Here is an 18,403-nt window from a genome sequence, read left to right as displayed (position 1 = left end):
GTATACTCTAGCAAGATTTCTCAGCCACGTACTAACATCCTGTATGTGCCTTTAGCTGGTCTAAGTTCCTTCAGTAGGACAATGGTTTCATCAGGCCTAGCATGGTGGCTGTTTGTACTGGAAGTGCTGCACCCACCCATTGGGTGGGGTGTGTTCCGAGTGCTAGATAGGGATGGTATCTTCACTGAGGAGACTCAGAGGAGAGTTGAGGAGAAGCTTTCTACATAATAACTTATTGGAAATATAGAAAAGTGATGAGAGAAAGAGGGTCCAACAAGCAGAGAAGTAGTCTAAAGTGAGGTGCATCAGATATGGCAACCTTCCAGAGAACAGTCAGAGTCTGAGTCTATTTCTGCTATAAGCTGCCCTAAACAATAAGGAAAGTGAACATGACACTGGAAAATAAGAATGCCGTTAACTATCATCTATTGGGGGTGGTCCAGGGTGAAAATGGTACCTGCCCCAAAGACCAATGGCTAGTATTGTGAGTCTGGAGGTGACAGGTAAGTGAGTTTTAGTAGTTTCTGGGAAGACAAAGATATTGAGGCAACATGATACAGAAAAGGTTCCTGGTTAGACAATCCTTTCCAAGCCTCTATTATTAAAGCTTCTCCCATACTATAGGTGTAGAGTGTTTTTTTGGAGAGTTTGACCAAGGAGCTGGAAAAGCCTTAATGTTTGCAAGTGCATTATGGATAATACAATACCCAGCTTTTCACCCTATCCAGAAACCCCAGGAAGCTAGGAGGCCTGGGGTGCTCGTTGGTCATCTCTTTGCATACACGTGCACAGGACCTTCACAGGATGAGGACCATACATAATAAATTGTTTCATTCCCACATTTTTCTGAGTTTCCTATATACAATGCTCACTTTGCTGGTGTTTAGATTGGGAGGTGTCCAATTAGCCAACCTCTCTCACAGCTGCATTAAAATAGTTATCAGCACCAACCATTCTGCTGCAATGAAACTGACCTTGCTGTCAGGCCCCTCAGCTATCATCCTGGACTGTTTCCTCTTGACGAGACGTCGGAGGTCCTGCCACTTATGGCTCAGTTCGTTCACACTGCAGTTACTGTGAAAGACTCTGGCAAATCTTCTCCCAAATGATCTTCTTCTTGTAGGACCCCACTCTTCTAGACTCATGTCCATAGTGGAGATGTTAGATCTTCATCACCTGATAGACTAGAAGGTCCAACTCCCTGAATAGAAGTTGGGCTTACTCATGAGTACACCACACGTTTGTGCAATAGTGCAAGTAAAAACATAAGAACATAAGAAATTGCCATACTGGGTCAGACCAAGGGTCCATCAAGCCCAGCATCCTGTTTCCAACACTGGCCAAATCAGGCTACAAGAACCTGGCAAGTACCCAAACACTAAGAAGATCCCATGCTACTGAAGCCAGTAGTAGCAGAGGCCATTCCCTAAGCCAATTTGATTAATAGCAGTTAATGGAGTTCTCCTCCAAGAACTTATCCAAACCTTTTTTTAAACCCAGCTACACTAACTGCACTAACCAAGCACCGGTAGCCAGTCCTTTATATCTACTTACACATGTAAATTGAACAGATTAGTATTTTTAAATGGGTGGTGAAAACTCAAGTAAATATTACGTGTATATAATTAAAATTGATAACAAATATACATGCGTTTGTTATTGCTAGCATAAATACGTGAACCTTATGCATGTATATTCTACTGAAACTTGTTGGATACCTATATTTTGGGATAACAGCTAGATCCATCCTCTCTGGAACTTTAGGATCTAGTCCATAGTTTCTCCCTAAAGTTGCAATGTGGGAAAAACCTGGAATGAACCTGCCTGTCTCTGATGCCATGCAGCCTGCTGCTATTCCACCTATACAAGGTACTGTATTTTTCGCACCTGATCATAAGTCGCACCTAGGATTTAGAGGAGGAAATAAGAAAAAAAAAATTCTGTCCCCATGAAGAGCTCCCCCCTGGTGGCTGTCCATGGGATATTTTTTTGGTTTTGTTTTTTATAGTAAGGCAGAGAACATCCACACAGGTACTCACACTCACTGGTTTTCTCTCCCTCACATACATACATAGGCTCTTTCACACTCACTAGCTCTCTCCCCCACTCAACTCACTGGCTCTCCCTCACATATACACAGACAATCACACACTCAGACTCTCTCCCTCATACACACAGCTCTCTCACACCAGTTATTTTAAACTTTCATGACTACTCCAAAGTTCAATAATAAATAGGGCTATATTACATTGTTTAGGAGAGCAATTTGCTCCTAATATTTCAACAGGTAGCCACTTAATCAGCACAGGCAGTAATTCTATTTGCTTTTCATTAATTTCAGCTGTCAAACTGCTAATCAGTTCTGAAAAGCCACATTGCTTCATATGCAAGAAACATTTTATCAGAAATCACTGAACCACACAAAGAACCAAAAAAGCAAAGGTCTGTGTCATGTATTCTCCATCCCAGGCAGTATACCCCCACCATGACCCTCCAATACATCCAAACAAATGAGAAGGAAATGGCCTGCACCAACCACAAACCCCGATGCCATGTATCGTCCTCCGCCGGCAGAGCCCGAGCTCCCCGCTGGTCCGCCGTTCCTGGGGTGCATCTCACTGCAAAGATCGTTGTGGCGCAGGTCAGACATCAGCTGTTAGAACCGCGTGCGCTACGGAGGCCCCTCCAGTTCAAACAGCTCCCTGTCGGTCTGCTGTTTCCGGAGTGCATCTTGCTGCGAAGGCTGGTGCAGCGCAGGTCAAATGCCAGCTGTCTGAACTGGAGGGGCCTCCGTAGCCCACGTGGTTCGGGCGGCTGATGTCTGGCTTGTGCTGTGCCGGCCCTTGCAGTGGGGTGTGCCCCAGGAACAGCAGACCGGCAGGGAGCTCGAGCTCCACCGGCAGAGGACGACACACAGCATCGGGGCCCATGGTCGGCGCGGGCCATCTCCCTCGCATCTGTCCAGACACACCAGAGGATCGTGGGGGCGGTGTGCATTTGACCTGCGCCGCCATGCTGATTGAGCTGAGTTGGGGGGAGGAGGAAGGGGACGGCCCCCGAGAGGGAGAGACGCTACATTCGCTCCATAAGATGCACAGACATTTTCTCCCCACTTTTGGGGGAAAAAAAAGTGCGTCTTATGGAGTGAAAAATATTAGATGTTAGGAAAGCATGGCATGTATGAATGTATTCTTGAACAGAAACTGTATAAGTTCTGAACTGAAGCCGGGCAGCAGTATATGCAGAAAGACAGAGACAGAAAACACCGCACTAGTTTTCCACCCCTGATGAAGCCCACAAAACATGCATCGTGTCGGGTTGGGTCGGTGTTGTTATAGACTGCCCTATCAAGCTCAGATAATTGTCTGGTTTCGTCTGCATAATCCTTTGAAAAAAAATTTAAAACGAATGAAAATATTTTTAAAAAGGTATAAATGTAAACAAAGTGGTTACCGATGATTAAAAAGGGGGAGCATAGTCAAAGATAAAGTGATTGACATGCCTAGCAGCACTTTAATACGCTGCAAAACCCGAACGTGAAGCTTTTCAATACTAGCCCATGTAAAGTTTATGAGGTATCCACAAGTTTACAAAGATATTTATCTTCAGCTGTTCTAATATGGTGTTTTAGTATAGCTATATATGAATGTATACCTAATTGTCAAGATCCTTGATGATGTATTTCTTGATGATGCCTTTCCTGAACTAAACTAAACCTATTCCATTATTACCTATTCTTTTCAATACTAGCCCATGTAAAGTTTATGAGGTATCCAATATTCAATACTAGCCCATGTAAAGTTTATGAGGTATCCACAAGTTTACAAAGATATTTATCTTCAGCTGTTCTAATATGGTGTTTTAGTATAGCTATATATGAATGTATACCTAATTGTCAAGATCCTTGATGATGTATTTCTTGATGATGCCTTTCCTGAACTAAACTAAACCTATTCCATTATTACCTATTCGCTCAGACTTTGCCTTAAACATAGTAATTAATATCCCTACCTCATAAGGGCAATTCTTCAACGCTGTAAGCACATTGACTGGCATATATGTTATATATATTTAAACCCATGCTTCTTTTCTCTGATCCAAGTTATATTACTCCCTTGTTTTATTGTAACTGCATTCCTTAGCCTTCTCTTGTTTAACGTTTTTTACTACTATTACTATTATTTTGTTATTATTATTACTTAGATCAATGTTATTTATTGCCTTTTGTTCCCTATCTACTTGTTAATTGTAAACCGACATGATGCGATTTTATCGCGAATGCCGGTATAGAAAAACTTAAATAAATAAATAAATAAAAATGTATTATTTTGGCTAGTCCTTTAGTTATGTGGATCCCTAAAAGGCTAGAGGATGGGAATAAATAAAAAAGCTAAACCAGCACGGAGCGGCAGTTACTACCCTTAAGAGAAACTGGGGGTAACCTGCACGGAGCGGCAGTTACTACCTTGGGAAGCTTGCTGGGCAGACTAGATGGACCATTTTGGTCTTTTTCTGCTGTCATTACTATGTTACTATATGTTACTATGTTATAAAGTTTTTTTTCTCCATGTGGAACATCACCCCTTTTTTCTTACTTTCAATCTTTTAGTTATTTCAATGTGTGTTGTGGTCTTACTATATATCAGATGCCTGATCATGGCAATGATTGCCTGCAATCAGGTGAATCAAGGCACCATCATTAGTTAAAAAAATCTCCAAGAAGAAACCTTTATACTATTTCTTATATATTTGTGGTTTTTCTTTATCTCCAAAAACCTTTATAACACGTGAAATCCCCAATTGTCTACTGTGTGGTGCAGAATCAGTTTTTAAAAAATGTTTCTTCTTCTGTTTATATTTTAATTCTTCATTCAAAATGTTAAATAATCTCATGCCAAAAGATCAGAGTCACAACCTGAATTTCAACAAGGTCAAAAGAAAAGGCTTAGCTTGATATTCTTGGTGGTTCGAGGTCCCCAGTAATGTTGACCTCAAATGGCTTCCAACACTGACAGCATTTCACCCACTGCGAGCTGCTTCAGGGAGCTCGCAGTGGGTGAAACAAGCTCTTTAAGATGTGAAGTCTACAAGATTCAAAAAATGGGCCAAAAAGAACCCTTCTTGGGCACAACAAAATAAATGGAATAACGGCCCGTATGGTCTTTGTTATATGGACACTGGAATCACAGCTTGCAAGCTCAGGAGCCTCGATAATATAGTCTCTACTGCCTGACTCTTTTGCAGACAGCTGCAGGGCGACTCCATGAACATGTCCCGAGGAATGTTAAGAAATTCCAGAGCATAGCCGACCCTTATCACCTCCAGAACCCAGCAGTCTGACGTGATCCTGACTCACCTCCAATAAAACAGAGATAGATGACCCCCCTATCTCTAGCTCTGGGAGGTTCAATACACCTTCATTGAGGGGGTTGGGAGGCACTGCTACCCAAGCCTGCACCCCGTCTGGGCTCCCTGTGCCAAAAGGACTGAGACCTATCCAAAGGTTTAACCCTTTGTGAAGCCACTCCTCTGTAGGGTCGGAAATGTCTGAAACCCCTAATATGGCCTCTCGTGCTGAAAGGGTGTGGTGCCTGCTTCTTATCTTCTGGCAACCTAGGAATCTGGGACTCACTCCATTTATCGGCCATTTTTTCCAACTCACCCCCAAATAAGAGTGATCATTTAAAAGGCAATTTTGTAAGATTAGATTTTGAAATTGTATCAGCTGACCAATTCCACAGCCACAGTTGACGCCTGGCCGCTATCACTGACGCCACTCCTCTGGCAGAAGTACGGACTAGGTCGCAGTCCGCATCTGCCAAAAAGGTGGCTGCTGGTTCCATCACTATCCTGGAATTCAAACCAGTCTCATCGGCATCCTGAGACAGAAGCAAACAAGTGCAAGCCACAAGGAGGCAGCAAAAAGCTATTTGCAAATTTATTGCCACTGCTTCAAAGGCCTGCTTAAGGATAGCCTCAATCCTCCTATCCTGAGCATCCTTCAATGCCTCTCTGCCTTCTACCGGGACGGTCGTCCGCTTGGTGATAGATCACACCAGGGCATCCACTTTCGGAAATCATAACTGCTCTCTCGCCACCGGACCCAGGGTTTACAAACCTTCCAAGGCTCATTCCCCTTTAAAATTAGCTTCTGGTCCGCCCGATTCAAAATCAATCAACTCTTGAATAGCATCCATAACAGGGAACAAACATGATGCTTTATGCAAAGCAACTAAAATAGGATTTTTATTTGGCTCAGATATGGGATCAGTACCTGGTACTCCCAGCATGTTCAGTGTCTGAGAGATTAGCACTGGGAACTTATCTCTATGAAAGAAGTGCAACATTGTTCTATAAGGTTCCAACCTTGGAGGAATTTCCCTATCCTCTAGGGAATGAAGATCGCCTTCCTCATCTGTGCCATCCGGGTCCTCATTAGTGTGAACTACAACAGCCTGAAACGCCTTCTGACATTTACCTGCAGTACCAGCCTTGAGGGATTCCGCAGCTTGCGATCTAGAACTTTCAGGCTTGGTTGGCTCTGCCAAACGTGCCTGTAGAAAGGACTTCAGCCCCTGAAAAAATTCCACCCACGAGAAGGAGGAAGAGTCCATAGCAAAACCAGGGGTCGTTGGTCTGGCACCCACCCAGTTGCCCTCCCCTACTGATGAACCAGTTAGGGGAATTTCAAAACCAGGTGAAACTTCTGACAGGCCCCCCTTCAGTTCCCTTCCTGCAACCTGCTGGGAAGGGCCGGGCTCAGCAAAATCAGTGAGACAACTTGCCCTGAGTCTCCAAACAGTGCTGATTAGAGGGAACCCCAGGCTGTGATGCTCGAATATGGCAAGCCGTGCAAATTGAAAACTTGAGCTTCTTTGCTACCAGCACCATGGAAAAAGGATGTTCAGAGGCAGCATGCTCAGCAACACAAGCGCTGAACACTTGTGCATCCAATAGTGCATCCATATCTGGCAAGACCGGACAGGACGCCAAAAAAAGGACGCCCAGTTATAGGACGCATATATATATAGATGGATAGATGCTCAGCCTGGACGTGCAGGCATGAACTGACATCAGGTACTGCTTTTGCGGGCAACCTGCGCAGAAAAAGCGTGTGAATGCCATTGTGGCCTACCACGCAAGCTGAGATGCTCAGTGAAGCCTGAGAGCGAAGCCTAGCTGAAAAGGCCGCTCAACCTGCCACAACTACTATGACTCTCCAAGTCCTCCATGTCGATGGGAACTCATGTTGGATTGGCGCACCAAGGCTTAGAGACTAGTAATAGAAGAGGGGAGAGGAATCCCTAAATTTCTCTCTTCTTACTCTTTAAAAATTTTTTTTAACTCTTTTCCTGAGCTCAGCCCATCCCAGCTGAATACAGAATCAATCTCCGGCAGCAGGGAGAGAGGGCTAATGCCTTCATCACCGTACTCAGCTTCTTGCACCCACTAGCCTCTCAGTTGATTCTCTCCTGGCAACTAAGTCCATGCCAGAAACCGGCTACTGTACCGGAGCACTCGACTGAGGAAGGGATCACCAGATATCACCTCAGGAGAACTCAAGCGAGAGAGGGACCATAAGGTATTACTCAGGAAAAGCGGTGCATAATTAATCCTTCTCTTTCTCCTTCCTTTCTTTTTTTTTTTAACAAGCAATCTCCAGTAGGGAGATACACGTCCACCATTTGCTGGAGACGGAGAATACTGGCGGGCTGATGTCAGAACAGGGGTATATATACCATGATGTCAGTTTTGCAATGTCTCCATCTGCTGGTAGAGGTGCATAACCCCCTGGTCGTGGATTAACCTATCTGAATGCTAAGAAACTAATGTTTTCTACTGATGTCTGCAGTGAATATCATGGCTCTTTGCACTCTCTGAATGCATCTAGAAGTGATGTGCTGTCACCAGGCCCGAAAGTACCTCAGAACATGAACGCTCTATAAACCACCATGGTACCCTTACAGACCCAGAATAAAAAAAATCTCTCAAAATATTCTGAGGGCGGTAATAGCTGTATCATTAATAACCATAACATTGGAGGCTAAAGAACCAAGAATTTGTAACCCAAATAAACACACTGTGAGTGAAAATGTTTTTCTCATTTGATGGATCTCATACGTGGGCATAGATTATAATGCTAGATAGCATTAGCTTATATGTACCAATAAATATAATAGGTCTCAAAATGAATTTTTTATGCTTTGTGAAATCAAAGTTCAGTTATGGAGATAGAGTCATAACGATAGTGAAGATCATATTCATAACATGTTATTGTATTATATTGACTTCTTAAGATGCAATTTTTTACTTAGCTTAAAGATTACGAAGAAACGCCCGTATATCCACTGTAAGAGAGGCTCAGAATGTAGAAGCCCGACACGGACCGTGTTTTGGCATCTGCACTGGCAAAAAAGCCGCTAACAACATCTTACACACATTTGGCCCCTTGATGAAGGCAGATATACGTTGGGATCTGCTGGATACTTGCAATCCATACTGGCCACTGTCAGAGACAGGATGCTGGGCTCAGTAGTTCTTGGTCTGACCCAGCATGGCATTTCTTATGTTCTTATGATCAAGTGTTTTCTGAACTCCTTACCCTTGTCCAATAGTGACATCAGATCATCTGACTTCTGTTGAGGGAGAACTTCAGATAAATCTTTGACTTTTTGCAGAATGTTATGCAAATATTGGCCCATGAAGAACTGGTTGAATGCTAACGAGGAAGTGAGCATAGCATTCTGATAAACCTTTCCCCCAGCAATGTCAAGGGTATGGGAGTCCTTCTTAAGGGACACTGAGGAATGAGTCCTGGACTTCTTGGCCTTCTTGAGAGCTGATTCAGCAACAGACTTATGAGAAAGCTGTCTGTCAAATCTTAAAGCCTTCTAGACACAGTACATCGAGTTCTCCTTCCTATTGAAGAAAGCAGGTGTCCTACAGAGAAGCGCAGTCTCCCCTATTCTCATCTGTAGATCTTAATGATATCATGAACGGGCACTGCTAAGACATCCTTCAGGGAATTGAGAAAATGAATTGTGCTTGGAACATTCCCTGAAGATAGGAAGGACGTGAGGTGGAATCATCCTTTATTTTCTGCAGAGTGTTATACAAATTAGTGGGCAGGTATCCTGCTGTGCAGCATGACTGCCTGAAATAAGTTTTTGCCCATACTATTCATGAGTTTGTAATCCTTGTGATCTCCCACAATCTCATCTGTACATCTTGAGGATATCATGGATGGGCACTATCATGACATCCTTCAGGGGGATTGAGAAACTGGAGGTTGTACAACATTTTTTGCCCCGGGTTCTTCCTCCTTCTGTAACTGAAAATGAATATCCTTGGATATTGACTTATAAAGTTGGTGAAGGAGAGATCCTTTGGTGGAGACTTTCTCCATTCTTGTGGAGGAGAGGGGCCTGTTGACTCCTCCTGACCTGAGTAGTCTTCAGATCCATATTCGTATTCCAATGAATGCTCAGACTCAACTTCCCATCTTTGGGCTGGAGAGACTGCCTGACTGCATACAATTTACTGGAGTACTCTACATCCCAATGCCTCAAGGAAATTTCCTCCTCTGATGCACTGGAAATCAACATTGGGGCTGATTGTTTCATGAGTTTCTAGGATAGGCTGGACATCTGTTCACATAGATCTCGATGCTCTTGATTCTGATGCACTGATACAAGACAAATGGAGGCACGCAATTTCCTGAATTTTTCTGTTTAATTCCTCCTTGAAAACTGCCAATGCTAATGTAGCCTGGGGAGCAAGAGATGAGGTCACATATTCCTGGGTGTCCTGAGGTCTATCAGTGGTTGTAACCCGGGCCCTTGGAGGTTGAAACAATCTCCAAAACTTTCTTGAGGGTGAGCTGCTCTCTCTGAGGGGGAAGCCATATGCTAGTGCTAGTATCTCCCTGCTCTCATAACCACACACCAATTGGGACTAATGTTGATGCCTCTTCATTTTTGCTCAATACTCATAAAAAAAGGGTCTACTGAGCCCTGTCAAAGAACTCAGCAGATCCTTTAAAGTAGATCTATTTTTTGTTACTCGTTCCCAGGGATAGCAAAGGCTTTCCCTAGTTTACCTGGCTATTAATGTTTTATGGACTTTTCCTCCAGAAACTTATCCAAATCACTTTTAAACCCTATTCTGCATCAAGTTCCCTCAAGATTGATGAGACAGAATCCTTCACTTCTCTCAGGTGGGTGAAGCTAGAGTCCATGGAAATAGGCCATCATCTAGCAGTTAGATGATGGCCTATCTCCATGACTTTTATCGATGTTCAGCCTTCATAAAGTATGAGATTTCCTTGATGTCAATGCATTGCCATTGTTCAGTGCAGCTCCTGGATCCTCTGCGAGTCAGCTCTTTACATGTGGAGCATTCCAAAATGTCCTGGATGACGCTAAGCACACGACAAACATAATGGGTTTGTACTTGGGGCATTTGCTGAAGCTGCTGCCTTTTTTTCTTGCTGATGGATACCAGATAAAAAATAGTCACTACAAAATCAACTCAATTTTAACAAAATCCCAACCAAAGACACTCAATGCACCAATACCAATGCACTAGATGGACAAGCAAAAATGAAAGAAACTTCTGAGATGAAGAAAAAAACTAAGATGTGGATATTCAGCACTATTAAATATCTGCCTGGAATCAGCAACTGCTGCTAAGTGATGGGCAGAACAGGAGCATAACTGGAAGGAGTTGAGTTAGCCAGATAAATTATTTGTCTAATTCCGATATTCAGAGTTAGCCAGATAACTTTTAGATAGCTGGCTATATTAGCAGTGCAGCTGCTGAATATTCTAGCTAAGTTAATCAGATAGGTTTATCCAGCTAACTAGCTCAGCTGCATAGTTGCTAAATATGGACTATTCAAAGCTGGCCATATCAATAACTAAGCCAGTTAAAATTATCCAGCTAAGTTACAATGTATATTCAGCGGCACAGCAAAGTCAGTAATTATATGGTATATATTCACACTTAGCTGGATAAGTCTACCTGGCTAAGTTTAGACCTGCCCTAGGGGGTGTCTAAACTTACACGTATACTTATATGGTTAACTCCGAATATTGGTAATTAGAAATATGTTATATGGCTAACTTGCTCTGGCCCTGATCTGCCCAGTACGATTACTTTTTGTGCATGTAACTTTTAGCATATTCAGCGGCTGCTACTTACCTGCATTAAGTCCCGCTTATCTGGCTAAATAGCACTGAATGCACTTTGAATATCAGAGCCACAGATTTCTTCAGTGAAAATACTCACCACTAAAAAGCAAAACATTTAGACTCTGGAAAAATTGAAACCTAGGGGGATCCTCTGCGATGCTTGTGACATGGGATGGCCTGCATATTCACATCAGAACATGAAGAAAGCTCTGAAAGCTGTGCAATTACCACACAAAACTGAATTTTGTCAGATGACATCACCCGCCTGTGAGAACAGAATATCCTGCGTGTACTCAGAGAAACCACCATTTTGTGCAAGGAAATGACTTTAAAAATAGCCCTCTAAATTCAAACATGCAAAAATCATGCCATTGTGAATAAAATCTGGTCAGTCAACCACTGAAAACATGATCTATCTGCTGACTTACCTCAATGGTAACTGTTCATCAGAAATTTTAACAAAATAACTCAAAGAGAAAAATGTATCAACTACAGTCCTATCTAGTTTGGTTTAAATTGGAAAAAAATACAAAGTTTTTTGTTGAAGAGCTCCATGGTACATTTGTTGAATCATCTTTCAAAACTTGTCTTTGTGCCAATAAGAAAAGTTTCATTTCAAAGTCTTTAACACATACAACTTCCTCAGTACATGGGCAGAAAAAATAACATATACTTTTCTAATATTTCAATTTTGAACAAAGCATGCCCTATTCTCTAGATTCCATAGCTATTAAATAGTATACTGACTCCTTTCCTTCAATCCATTAGCTATTTTGTAACTAAACAGAAGTGGAAAAGTATCAGTTAATACATCTTGCTTTCCTTTTATACACAATCAAATTTGTATAACTGCTTAGGTTTTATACTTACACTGCATACTGTTGCTGTCCAAAATATTGGTGGCTGATAGATCCAATGAATTAGGCCTCTGAGCTCTTCTGGTATGACACTGCCTAGAATCTGGTGACATAGCAGCAGTGGATTCTTGAACTGGACACTGATTGCTGTTGTTATTATTAGAATTTATTCGCCCATTGTCCATTGGACGTTCTCTCCTGTCCACTAAACGATCCAAAACACCTTCATCATGGATAGCTTGCTGCTCACGTCTGAGTAATGGCTCATGCTCATCAGGGCTTGAGTTAATGTTCAGTCGATTGTCCTCTCCATTAAACTGGTTTTGCAGCATATCTTGGGCCATGTGTGACACTGAATTAGTAGGTTGTCCAGATACCACTGCACTATTGGCATACTGTGAAGTTGTGGCATGTAAGTTCACACTGTGGATCCTCCCAGCTACTCCATTCATGGCGACTGTCACTACATGAGGTTCTGCAGCATTGATTGTGTTCATCTTGGCCACTCCGGTCTCTACTTGCTTTAAATTTGATTTGTGCTTGCCACCAAATTTTAGCCTTGACTCCTTTACCAAGTTTTTGGTGTTTAGGGGCAGGCTAGTAGGTCTCTTAGGAAGATTCTGTTGCTTAGGGAGAGGATATGCCTGAGCAGGTGGGACATCAGTAATAAAGCAATTCTGGCCATTTCCAGTTTGTGTAAAATCCTGCTGACCAGACACGTCCGCTGTGAGCTTTATCAGTGGATAAAGCAAACTAGAGCTGGTACTGCTGAGTGGGTCAGGTGCACTAAATTGTTTGAGAGAATGCTCCATGAGATTTTCATCAGAGCTCTCCTTTAAGTTCTTATCTACTTCCTTTGGGTCCAGCTTATTTGTTTCTAGATCCTCTTCTGTTAACTGTAGACAAACTGGAGTTGGCCCCATAGGCTTTGGCACATTTGTAGCATGGAGATTTGTTTCATCTGAGTAGTGTATTTCAGATATGGTTGTCATGCCAGTGCTAGGGGTAAGACCTGTTGTGTTGGTGTTAGTAGTATTGGTAGATAAACTAGTGACACTAGTCTCTGGGCTAGGGATGCGAGCCTGGGCTTGTTGTCGCTCATAGTTAATTGAGTTTCGATTCTTTTCCCCTGTGGTCAGGGGAGTGCTAGACATTGAGTGCTCAGAGGATATATTCTTCACAATGCTATCAGTATGATGGATAGAGTCTTCAATGTAGGAGGATGAAGAATACTCCGGATAGGGCCCAATCTTTGGAACACGTCTATTGTGTGACAAGTTGCTTAAATGAAATAAAAAAAGAATATTAGATTGAGAAGACATTATTTATAAGCTACCCTGTACTTTTTCCACTAGGATTTTGTAAAGGAGAAATTGAATCAACACAAAGTTTTTTTTATCAACCAACTGTCATAAAATAGCTGCTAAATATGTTACAAGGTTTTATTAGGCATATTTTACAGTAAGTACTGTAAGAACACTTATGTGACTGATGATTTGTCTGTGTAATTTTTTAACTGCACATGCGCAAGAATTTATGCACATAATTTTCTGGGCATCAGAAAGTTATGTATGTAATTAAAAAACAAAACAAAACACAGACAGACAAGTGGAGGAGGAGTTTGATGTTCGAAGCAGCATTTACCTCAGACCCTGCCAGCTGAAGACAAACACTAAAGCTGCCTCCCCATGCAGCCAAAGGGGCTGAAGACAGCCAATACTTAGCATGAAGAGCTTCTACTTTTGGCCCCCATCAGGCTGGGATTACAGAAGGCAAGAAGGCACTGTTGCAGAAGATGGGGTGAGTAGAGGAATATGGCTACAGGAGGAGAGAGGAGGAGATAGAGTGCAGGGAGGTGGGAAGAGAAGAAAGTGAGGGTGGGGAATCAGTGCAAGGAGGGTGGGGGAAAAAAAGGGAGAGGAGAAAAAGGATTGCACCAGAATCGGAGGACTGGAGGAGGAGCCACAGAGAGCCGCAGTGGGGGTGGGGAAAGGGATGTGCATTCACCAACGAAGAAATACTCTTGCCATGTACTCCTGCTACCCACTGTCCTCAAAAACAATTATTGAGAAGGAAGTGGAGTACATGGTGAGTGGATTTTATCCTTGGTGAGTAATTGCTGGGGTATACCTTTCCAAATTTGCTCTTTTTCCTTCATTTAGAAGCATCCTTCTATGCCTCAAGTAAACTCACATAGTTACAAAAAATAATCAGCTTTCATGGATTCCTAATGAAGTAGCATTCATGTATTTCCGAGAATAAATGAGACCTATTCTAGCTTTTACAAACAGTTCTCTATAATAGTATATGTAGGAACATGTGTTTGTTAGTTGAAAACAAAAATGTAAAAACAGTGCAATAAAAGAGCCAGCTCTGACAACTGTCATGTGGCTATCCAATCTGTTGTTCCTACCAGAGTACGCTTCTGGCATTCAACATTGTATGAAATTTCATGCTCAGAGTAGTATTGTACCAGCCTTTCCCTCATGAGGAAAAACAAAGCATAGTATTTTTTTTTCATCTTGAAGAGCTATCTATGCTGTAAAACTATGAAAAACTTATTTTTGTTCATCTGACATTTATCCTAATGAAGGTAATTTTCAAAGATCACAGACATGGCCTTCCTCTAAAACTGCCTACCTGATATGCGAATAAACTTTGGCACGAAAGTCCTGTTCACACATAAATTTAACTGGACAGAGAGGAGGTGCTTCTGGGGGGGGAAACTGCTCATGAGGGTAGAGTTGGGAAGGGAGTTTCATGTACATATTCTTGGATTTTAAAAGTGTTGTGTGTAAAATTTCCAGAAAATTTTCTGCATATGTTTTAGCAGGCGTAATTATGTGCAGATAAATTTGTTGGGTTAGCTTTCAAAGCAAACATATGCGCATAAGTCCACTTTGAAAACTAGTATAAATTATGCAGTGTTATAAAATTACCCCCAAAAGAGGGCAATTTTCAAAGCCATTTCTGGAAATGGGGTACTTGAAAATTGCCCTCTCTTCAATTGCAGAGGTACTTTTAATTACAGCAAAAAAGGGGACAGGGTTAGGTAGTGGGAGGGAAGGTATGTGCGGGGGATTTCATTTTATAGAAAATTTTGTTTATTTCAGAAAATATACTAGAGTTGCACAGTTATTACAAAATGACAGTGTATGATTTTTTCAGGGGATTTCATTTTAACAGCTCACACATACTGCCCATGGGTACTTTTGCACTTGATCCAAAGAAGTGCAAAAATACAAGGGCACAAAGTATCTGCTTTCCCAGGGCTCTACAGGGAGTTTCCCTTTGAAAATTAACTTGCAGGTCTACGGGTACTTTGATGATTGGCATATAAAATTTATATTCACATTTTGTTCACTGAGTAATTTACAAGTTTAAATATTCATAAGAGAATACCCCCTACTTGCTGCCAAAATTACATTCTGTGCAGCATCTAATCAGTGGTTTGACAATGACTAATCGCCAAGGAGGAACTAAGAAGGAGCAGGAGATGCTGTAACTGGTTGTCTGGCGCTTCTCAGAGCCTCGGTTCATGGAACGTCAGTTTTCATTTCCCAGTCAGGTTTTGATAAAAAAAACCCCCCAAAAAACAAAAACTGATTACGTCACCATTCCCTTTATCCCCCTTAGTCTCTTCCTATTCATTGCAAATGTAGTTTTGAAGCAAGCAGGACACACTGCTGCTTTACTTTAGCACTCTCAGCACAAAGATCTTGGCATATGTTGGAACAAAAATTTGCTATTAGGCTAATACTGAGAAATATGTCAAAAACTGTAAATAAAAAAATAAATAATATAGTTTACAGTTTATAAAAAAAGAAAACAATGTTTGGGGTTTGTTGTTTCTGTGAGGTTCTGAATGGTAAAGGCATAGGGATCTTATAATTGGTCAAGAGGAAACTGAAGGGCTAGGACCCAGTGACTTCCTCAACTTGTCTCTCAGCTGACAGAGTATCAATGAACTTGACAGAAAATGTTTCAAGCTCTTTATCATTTCTCTCTTGATCCTATTTTTCTGTAATACCTGTGCATTTCCTCAGTAACTCAATACAGACTTTGCTTCGCTGTATTAATGTATAACTATGCCTCTGATATTATTTTTCTGATATAGAATTTAATTAGCTTCAAGCCATGAGACTTGAGATTTTTCACACCGTGACTCGTTAACTTTCCCCAGCCCTTCCTTACCTGCTATTCACCGCTCGCCCTTCCTTACTTGTACTTACCGCTCGTTCTGCATAGCAGTAGACATTGGATTGACTGTCGGACTGACTGATTTGTTCCTCTCCCAGATCATCATTAGTTCAGCCATTCTCTCCTCAGCACACTGTGCTGTCAGCCTGGCTTCAGCATCCTGGTCCCAGCAGTCATCGATTGTCTCTTTCAGTGATCTGACAGCCTGCAAGAGAAACCTGGAATGAAAACTGCACTTCTTCTTCTAATCTATTTGGTTCTTTTTAAGAGATTTGTTATTTTTTTTAAATTGTTGTATTAACTAACAGAAGATAATACAACTCTACATTATCCATGGAGCACAAAAAGGAATTTGTAACTATCTTATTTATTTAATTTATATTCTGCTTTTCAGCTCTTCAAAGCAGATTACATTCCCTTACTGTGGGTATTTCGCTGTCCCCAGAGGCTCACAATATAAATTTGTACCAGAGGCAATGAAGGGTAAAGTGACTTGTCCAAGGTCACAAGGAGCAGCAGTGAGATCTGTTCATTAATAGGTTGAATTTAAAAGTGTTGTTCATGCAAAAATGCTCACATAAGTGCAAATGTGGGCCGTGTGCAAGTAACGTGGATTTTAAAAAGCCGCAAAATACATGTGTATGTATCAGTGCCTGCGTGAGGGATAAGGAGGCGGGAAAGGGAAGGGGCATGGGCAGAGCATGGGTGTTCTGAGGCAGGGCCAACATTTACGTACGTAACGCTGAATTTTAAAACCAAAAACTGCAGCCTGCATAATCAAGATATGCCTGTAACTTTCCTGCTGCTTCTGATAAGGAGTGGGAGGAAGAATAGCCTAGTGGTTAGAGCAGTGAACCAAGAGACCAAGGTTCGAGTCCTGCTGTTGCTCCTTGTGACCTTGGGCAAGTCACTTTACCCTCCATTGCCTCAGGTACAAAAACTTAGATTGTAAGCCCTCTGGGGATAGGGAAATACCTACAGTACCTGAATGTAAACCAGTGTGATATCTCGATTGAGATCAAATGTTGGTATATATAAATAATAAGGAGCAAGTCTGCAGATCTCGAGTTGTACAGCTTAGAGGACAGGGTAAGTGGTCTGGATCAACTAGGGGATGTGCTGGATGAAGAGGGGTCTGAAAGACCTCAATATTAACTGGACAAACTGGGAATGTGCCTAGCACAAGCATGTTTTAAAATTTACTGACATACACATGTAAAAGCCCACAAGGTCCTATGGAAGACAGGTGTATGCTAGCTGTGCTCAAGTAACCTCTTAAAATGAAGAATATGTGTGCGGTTGGTGCATTTTAAAACATGCGTGCACGATTAAAAATTTCAGGGTGGGGCGCTCTCACCGCGGAGCAAGATGGCCGCATGACTTCGTGCTCCTGCCATCTCCGAGCCTCCAAAACAGACTTAGGTGAGTCTTAAACCTCCTAAACGCGAGCAAAAATGCAGCGAATTTCCAGCGGCAGCCCCGCGATGGCGCACAAGAAGAAAGGTCTGGGTTTCAAGCAGTTCGCGTTCACAAAAAACGCCGGCGAGGAAGACGGGCCTAGTGGAGCTACGGAAGCCCTGGCCTTGAGTAATCCGACACCCGGTGGGGAGAACGAGACGGAGGGAGAGGGATTGTCGGTATCTGATCTCCCCACAAGGGACGAGTTCTGGCAATGGTTCGGGGACTTAAGGAAGGAAAATAAAGACAATAAAAGAGAACTCCTGACAGCTGTGGCGGACCTGCGGGAAGAAATGGCTGAAATTGGAAGGCGAGTGGATGATTGCGACATCCGATTAGAGGCACAAGCCTTGAAAATTGAAGCTCTGCAAAAAGCCTCTGAACAATTTTCCACTGATACAGCAGCTGTAAATGCTAAACTGGAAGACTTAGAAAATCGCAGTAGGAGTAATAATTTGAGATTTTGGGGTATACCTGAAACAGAAACTTATGCGGACTGCGGAGACACTATTCAGCGCTTCTGCTTGTTTTTATTATAACAAGAGGGCGCCGCTGCAGAGGATGGTACTCCCATTCCCATTGAATTGGATCAGGCACATCGCTCTTTGGGCCCCAGAATTCATGGCAAACTTAGAGACATCATCGTTTGCTTCACAAAATACACTGTAAAAGAAAAAATCTATCAGATCGCTAGAA

General features: G+C 42.2%; 1 protein-coding gene across 1 annotated transcript in view; it reads right to left on the bottom strand.

The window, feature by feature from the left end:
• Nucleotides 1-18,403, bottom strand: part of BMPR2 (bone morphogenetic protein receptor type 2) — a 680,472-nt gene that overhangs the window by 5,408 nt on the left and 656,661 nt on the right. Inside the window, exons 11-12 of the mRNA XM_029606286.1 lie at nt 16,282-16,454; nt 12,063-13,330 (exon numbers count right to left, since the gene is read on the bottom strand). Coding sequence (XP_029462146.1) covers nt 12,063-13,330; nt 16,282-16,454 — 1,441 coding nt within the window. The remainder of the gene's footprint in view (nt 1-12,062; nt 13,331-16,281; nt 16,455-18,403) is intronic.

Source organism: Rhinatrema bivittatum, chromosome 6, assembly GCF_901001135.1.
Source record: "Rhinatrema bivittatum chromosome 6, aRhiBiv1.1, whole genome shotgun sequence".
NCBI lineage: Eukaryota > Metazoa > Chordata > Amphibia > Gymnophiona > Rhinatrematidae > Rhinatrema > Rhinatrema bivittatum.
The sequence above is the reverse complement of the archived record's forward strand: the minus strand, read 5'-3'. Positions and strand labels throughout refer to the sequence as shown.